This window comes from Peromyscus leucopus, chromosome 14, assembly GCF_004664715.2.
Source record: "Peromyscus leucopus breed LL Stock chromosome 14, UCI_PerLeu_2.1, whole genome shotgun sequence".
NCBI lineage: Eukaryota > Metazoa > Chordata > Mammalia > Rodentia > Cricetidae > Peromyscus > Peromyscus leucopus.
Window position 1 is genome coordinate 86,461,849 of NC_051075.1, and position 7,614 is coordinate 86,469,462.

Genomic DNA, 7,614 nt, shown 5'->3' on the forward strand with positions numbered 1-7,614 from the left:
CTCTGGTAGCTTGAATAGGCTCCAGGAAGTCTTCTCATGTCCAAGAGTACTTGGCCAACAAAAGTTGGACATGATGGGTTAAAAAAAAGAGGAATAAAAAGGAATCCATAGCCGGGCGGTGGTGGCGCACGCCTTTAATCCCAGCACTCGGGAGGCAGAGCCAGGCGGATCTCTGTGAGTTTGAGGCCAGCCTGGGCTACCAAGTGAGTTCCAGGAAAGGCGCAAAGCTACACAGAGAAACCCTGTCTCAAAAAACCAAAAAAAAAAAAAAAAAAAAAAGGAATCCATAAATTTGTGTAGGTAGGAAATAGGGATGGATCTGGGAAGGGAAACAGGTGAGTATGATCAAAATACATTGCATGCATGCATGCACGTATGAAATTCTTAGCAAATAATATATATATGTATATATATATTTCATTTATAAAAATAAAGATTTTTAAAAAAACATTTGAAGTGCATCTGAAAAAACGAAGTAAGTGAAATATGCAATAAAATCTAAGCCCTTTGGTCAGGTCCTACTCATTTGTGCTGGCTTTGAAAAATAGGTGTGTGGTATTGTATTCCCCCAAATATTGTGCATGCTAATAAACTTATCTGGGGTCAAAGACAGAGCAGCCACAATATTAAACATAAAGGATAGACAGTGGTTGCACACGCCTTTAATCCTAGCATTCCAGAGGCAGAAATCCATGTGTTCAAGGATACAGATAGGCATGATGACTCATCACACCTTTAATCCCAGAAAGCAAGCCTTTAATCCCAGGGAGTGCTGGTAGAAAGAAGAAAGGTATACAAGGCATGAGGACCAGAAACTAGAAGCATTTGGCTGGTTAGGCACTTGGCCTGGTTAAGCATTCAGGCTTTTGAGCAGCAATTCAGCTGAGACCCATTCTGGATGAGGACTCAGAGGCCTCCAGTCTGAGGAAGCAAGACCAGCTGAGGATCCGGTGAGGTGAGGTAGCTGTGGCTTGTTCTGGCTCTCTGATCTTCCAGTGTTCACCCCAATAACTGGCCTCAGGTTTGATTTTATTAATAAGACTCTAAGATTCCTGCTATATAGGCGTTCTTTGGGTGGGGTTATAGTTGATCATAATACTCTAACATAAAATATAAACTATCCAACACAAAACAGTTTTCTTACAGCCAGCTTTGCAGTAATGTAGCAAATGCCAGTAACTAATGAACCTATGAAGGGAAAAAAGTTATTTTGACTCATTGTTTCAGATCTCCCAATTCATAATTAGTTAGATTCATCACATTTAGACTGGTGAGGCAGCACCACACACTGGGACAGAGAAAACCCATTCACCTCACAGTGGAAAGTCAAAAGAGAGAAGGACCCTTGGGGTACACACTCAACATCCAGAAGCCTCCGAGTCCCCATCATTTCTACACATACTCATCAATGGAATATGGTTCTGGAGTACATTGAAAATACAAACTATGGCAACTCCAGCCTATCATTTTCATATCTTGTACATTGTGTTGTTGGTTCTGTTTCTGAAACTGATTTTGATTTCCGACAGAATTCATGTTTATCCCTTCATCATATGCGATGCTACTTTTCTTCATCATTCTTAACCTCAGGATGTTCTGCTAACTTCCCTTTTCCTTAAGAAAAGAAGATTCAAGGACAAATAGAAAACAACCTTTGGGTTTTTCTTCCCTCACAGATTATTTGTCTTATCTGACTTTTATAAGATTCCATTACCAATAACTTATATTTCCTTATCTTTAGTTTAAGAGTGTTATGTTTATTGAGCACTGTAATATAAACACTCTTAAGAAATAGTGCCTCTTAAACTTCCAAGTGGCTAAGAATCACCTGCAGATGAAGTTGAAATGCATATTTTAATTAATTTGGGTTAAAGGAGGCTTGATGTCTGCCAGGGCCATGCTATTTTCTACGAAGCCTCCATTTGGTTAAACTGTGGCTAAAGTTATTTAATCTCTATAATTTATACAATTCAATTAATTTATGTGTCTAGATGATTGCCTTCCTTGTTCTGTGGATCCCAAGTAATGGCTAGCAGGAAATATGTTTATGGGTCACCTCACATTAGTTACTGTAACATGAATTGCTAAATGGTCTTATTAATTAAAAAAAAACAGAGCCAGATATTGAGGTGAAAGCTGTGAGATCAGAGGAACAGAACAAGCCACAGCCACAAATTTTTTATGGCTAGGAAATCCTCAACCCAAGAGAGCTACTTCCTTTATACTCATGCCTATATACCTTTCTGTGCCCTGCAATCTTACTTCCTGTCTCCACCCAGCTACATCACTTCCTCTTTCTGCCCAGTTCTATCACTTCATGTCTATCTGTACAGACCTTCAGACCTCTCTGGTTAGCTAGTGCTGGGGTTAAAAGCATGTGCCGCCTCGCGGGCCGGGGCGGGACGTCTGGCCAGCTGAGCTATTCCGGCTGACCGCGCCAGTTTGAATGAAAGCTCCGCAAGATGGCGGCGGCCGGAGCCGAGGCCGAGAGAGGGTGTGGAATATTATCTTGTAAAATGGAAAGGATGGCCGGAGTCTACAAATACTTGGGAGCCCTTGAGAAACCTCGAGTGTCCACAGCTGCTGCAGCAGTTCTCCAGTGACAAGAGTAGTTACTTATCTCGGGTAAAGAAAGGCAAGGCAGTCACTCCAAAAAACAGTAGCAAGCCCTTGCCACCTGCTGTCGCTGAGTACATTGTAAATAAAGCCAAGCAAAGAATAGCTCTGCGGAGATGGCAAGATTACCTCAACAGAAGAAAGAACCACAAAGCCATGATATTTGTTGAAAATACCGTTGACTTGGAGGGCCCGCCTTCAGACTTCTACTATATTAATGAATACAGGCTAGCTCCAGGAATCATTTTAAACAATGAAGCTACCTTTGGATGTTCATGTACAAACTGCTTCTTTGAAAAGTGTTTTCCTGTTGAAGCTGGAGTTGTTTTGGCTTATAATAAAAAGCAACAAATTAAAATCAAACCTGGGACTCCCATCTACGAATGCAACTCAAGGTGCCTATGTGGACCTGATTGTCCCAATAGGATTGTACAAAAAGGCACACAATATTCACTGTGCATCTTTAGAACTAGCAATGGTTGTGGCTGGGGTGTAAAAACCCTTGTGAAGATTAAAAAAATGAGTTTTGTCATGGAATATGTTGGAGAGGTAATCACAAGTGAAGAGGCTGAAAAGCGTGGACGGTTATATGACAACCAAGGAATTACATACCTTTTTGATCTGGACTATGAATCTGATGAATTCACAGTGGATGCAGCTCGATATGGAAATGTGTCTCATTTTGTGAATCACAGTTGTGACCCCAATCTTCAGGTGTTTAGCGTTTTCATCGATAATCTTGATACTTGGCTTCCTAGGATAGCACTGTTTTCCACGAGAACCATAAAAGCTGGAGAAGAGCTGACTGGAGAATTATCTTCAGATTCTGTTGACCACAGCCCTGCCAAGAAAAGGGTCAGAACTGAATGTAAATGTGGGGCTGAGACTTGCAGTGGTTACCTCAACTGAAACTTCAGGAAATGGAGATCATGAATGTGTTTTGTTTTGTTCTAAGAACTGAAAAAGTATTTGGGATGCCTTTCTATTATCAAGATTTTATGTATATTAATGTACAACTTGTGTCTCAAGGTATTTACAAAGTACATTACTGTTGCTTCTAAAAAGGACTGCAGGAGCACATAAACAGAATATATTTGGTGGTTACATACTAAATATGGAAAGTGAACTATTCACAAATCACCATATACTTAGTTAAGAAATCTGAATAGACAAGTGTCCCCTTTAGTGTTTGAAAAGCAGTGAGAGAGTGGATGTTATGAAACCTTTTACCATGACTCAGATAATTCAGTTTAGGCAAATGCACAAATTTTATTTTGTTTTACTATATTGTTCCTGCTTAATACTCACTGATCTTGTATTTGAGACAAAGAAGCAACACTGAATTTTTTTACTATATTTTCTACTTTTACATTAAAATATTGGCATCTTAATGATATATTTCAGGTATAAAAGTAAATATGAAAGATTTTCTTTCAGCTTGATCTCATTTTGAAGCAATAGATACCATTACAAAGATTGTATGTCTGAACCTGAAATTCTTAAAAGATTTTTTAATCCTGTTCAAGAAAAATCTCTAATCACCTTCTCTAGACGTCCATAGTGACTGGCCATTATGCTTCTTCGAAAGGACATAATAGTGTGACTAAGAGGACCTGTCAGAGTGCCAGGCAGGGTACATGAGTACAAAGTGAGCCACAGCATGAACGAGGTCCACAGAGTACCTCATCAAAACCGAAGAGCAAGATCCCAGGGAGCACCTGTCCCCAGTGGCAGTGTGATTCACATCATGTTAATGTCACTGCCCGGCAGTTTTCACATTTCCTTTCTACTAAATTAAATTATTTTCGCAATTTCTGCATGTCCTTGAAAAGTAACCTATATTTGAACAGATACTTGTTTTATACAAGATTTTTTAGATAAGATAAAACTAAGTTTGGCCAAAGTTACGTCTGATTGAACTTTTATTAACCTATGGGGATTAGATGGGAAGATGGGATTTTTCCCTGTGTAGTAAAACCCAATAAAGAATTAATTAAAAAAAAAAAAAGCATGTGCCACCATGGCTGGCTTTGTTCCCGGTGTAACCTTGAACTCACAGAAATCTGGATGAATCTCTGCCTCCCAAATGCTAGGATTAAATGTGTGTGCTACCATTGCCTGTCCTCTATGTTTAATATAGTGGCTGGCTTTTTTCTTTGATCCCCAGGCAAGCTTTATTTGTTAGAGCACAAATAAAATATCACCACAAGTTACCTCTACAATGGCCAACTGGAAGCCAAAAGTGGAAATCTTTCTAAGCCTTTCTGTTCCCTTCCTTTCAACCCTACAACTTCCCTAGCTTGTAAGCTTATGGTGAGTGAGTTCTGATTCTTATAGAGACACCCTCTGCAGAATCTTTCCCCAAGGAAAAGACAGTACTGTCCTGTCACCTGTCCTTTGTCTGTCTATTCTTCCTCGTTACCTTTCATGTGGGTTTTCACATTTCAAACAATATCAGTTGATCCCAGCACTGCTGGTATACTGATATACTTTCTGTAACAAGTGTCTAGAGGCTGCTTAAATACTTCATATTTAAAATAGATTTCATTATCTCTCTTTAAATCAATTTCTCTTGTTCTCATCCTTGAGAATCTTTAAGAATATAACTGTCATTTTCCTAAAATCTTCTTGGACTCACATAACTTCATATTCACCTGTATTGCAAAAAAAAATCATGGGATTTAGATGTTATTTGAATGTTTGATGAATGAATTGGTGAATGCACAAAATAATTTCTAGATGACAGAATAACTTGATGGATGAATAATTTAATAAAAAAAAAACTGCGTAAAGCTTTTCAAACTTCTGGTCATGAAAAAATTTGAAGGAATCCAAACTGCCCATGGAGGTTTCTTTAGAAGGAGCCTATAGTGCTGAGATCTGAGAGGTAAAAGCCAACCAGATATGAGTACTTCAGTGTCTTCTGGGGGTAGAGAACACCTGTGTTTCTCTTAGGGTAGGGGGAGAAACCCACTTTTTAGGAACCAATCAGGCTATCAAGGTACATGACTAAGACATAAATCATAAAGCAGACATCTAGTGATGATCATTGGGTCTAACTGAGACTTGAGATAAAGATTCATCTGGGACAAAGTCAGTACCAGATAGGCAGCAAAGATGGCTTGAAGCTTACCCTGTAGTGTAGACACTTTTCCTTTGCATCCTTTAGTCTTGAAGGAAGATTAACTTTAGAAATCTAACTGTAGACAGATCACTCAAGGGAGGTAGGTATTGTATGAGGGGGAAGTTAAAACCGAGCTGTGTCCCACATAGGATTGAAGAATTTGCTTTTAAGTGATTAAATTTGAAAATTCATATATGTATATAATGTATTGTTTGCTCTCAACATTACTCTATCAGCTCCCATCCCTGTCACCCCTTCCTCATGACAGAACAGTCTAAAATAAGTCAGTGTTGTCTCAACCTATGCTCCAACCATTCTGTGAGAATTTCCATAAATAACTCTGACTAGTTATAGACAACTGTGAATTTGGAGAATCATCCTGTGCCAGTAAGCCTTACATCTTTGCTGTCTCCACTCTGCCTTTATGATTTTGTTTCATTTACAAGAGAAACCCATATTTAAGGGCTCATTTAGATTCTGCTTAAATGCCAAATTGCTTGATTCACAGAACTGAAAAAACTCTGTAGAGAAAGGCTTTAGTCATTGTAAAGTTTGAATTAATTTTCATTTGGCTATCAGGACTGTAATCACCCAAACAGCATAATCTGCTTTCTGTATTGAAGAAAAATGAATTATGGATAGTGAGGCAATTATTGCTTGGGTTTCTCAAATTCTAGGTAATACAAGGCTAGAAAATATTTTGTTATTCTTTACTCATTAAAACATTTATGCTTCTGCCTGGAATGACCATTAACTTTTTTTTTGTAGAACTAAAATGACAACATCATGTGCTTATAAACATGGCCAAAGACAAATTTATATAAACAATGATTTCATAATGTGAATAAAAGTGTACCAGAACCTACTGAACTGTGGTGAGCTCCATCTAGTTCAGAAAATGTTCTAATATAAAAAGTATGAGTCTTGACAAGCAAGCAGTACATATTTTCTTGTTTTGAGATTCACATAAGATTTTTAAAATTTTTCTTTATAATTTATTATTTATGATGTTCTCCAATACTTTCATATTGAGGTTTTGTCTTTTATTTTGTTTTTCCCTTAGTTTTATTGGCATAGTTGAGAAACAAAATTGTCCTCATCAGAGAGGCTTCCTTCAGCAGCTGATGGGAGCAGATGAAGAGGCCCACAGCCAAACATTAGACAGAGAGAGTCCAAATTGGAGATCTCCATCAGGTCCCTCCTCTTGGAGCTTGGGGAACCCAGCAGACAAGGGAAAGAAGGAATTGTAGAAGCCAGAATGTTCAAGGACATCAAGAGAACATAGCCTATAGAATCAACCAAGCAGGGTTTATAGGGGCTCACAGAGATTAAAACACAATCACGGAGCCAACATGGGTGTGCACTAGATCCTTTGAGTATATATTATGGTTGTTAGCTTGGTGTGTTTGTGGGACTCCTAACAGTGGGAGTACAGAGTATCTCTGCATCTTTTATCTGCTCTTGGGACCCTTTCCCTCCTACTGAGTTGCCTCGCCCAGCCTTGATATGAGGGTTTGTGCTTAGTCCTTACTGTATCTTATTATGCCTTGTTTGGTTGATAACCCTGGGAGGCCTCTTCTTTTCAGAAGGGAAACAGAGCAGGAGTGGATCTGGGGGAGAAAGTATGTGGAAGGACTGGGAGGAATGGAGAGAGGAGAAACTGTGGTAGGGATATTATATGAAAGAAAATTTTTAAAAAATGCTCTGGGAAGATGGCTTAGCCACTGAAGGCTAGGCTCACAACCAAAAAGATAAGAGAAATAAAATTGTATGTATTTAGTATCGCATGCTCATTAACATATTATCTCAGAGTTACTGTTTGTGAGGTTAAAAAAATTGGAGAACCAGTCTTTTAGCAAACTTCAACTTCATCT

At 38.7% G+C, this 7,614-nt stretch overlaps 1 protein-coding gene across 1 annotated transcript; it reads left to right on the forward strand.

Annotated features, from left to right (window-relative positions):
* Nucleotides 1-313: 313 nt before the first annotated feature.
* On the forward strand, nucleotides 314-4,558 carry LOC114701015 (histone-lysine N-methyltransferase SUV39H2-like). The gene is made up of 2 exons (XM_028880914.2): nucleotides 314-335; nucleotides 2,420-4,558. The coding sequence occupies exons 1-2, from the start codon at nucleotides 314-316 to the stop codon at nucleotides 3,523-3,525; spliced, it is 1,128 nt and encodes a 375-aa protein (XP_028736747.1). The 3' UTR covers nucleotides 3,526-4,558.
* The last annotated feature ends 3,056 nt before the right edge of the window (nucleotides 4,559-7,614 follow it).

Bases quoted from the DNA above. Each gene is read 5' to 3' on its own strand.
- LOC114701015 (XM_028880914.2), top strand. From the start codon at position 314: ATGGATCTGGGAAGGGAAACAG. The intron at 336-2,419 runs GTGAGTATGATC...TGGCCAGCTGAG, and splicing joins GGATCTGGGAAGGGAAACAG to CTATTCCGGCTGACCGCGCC.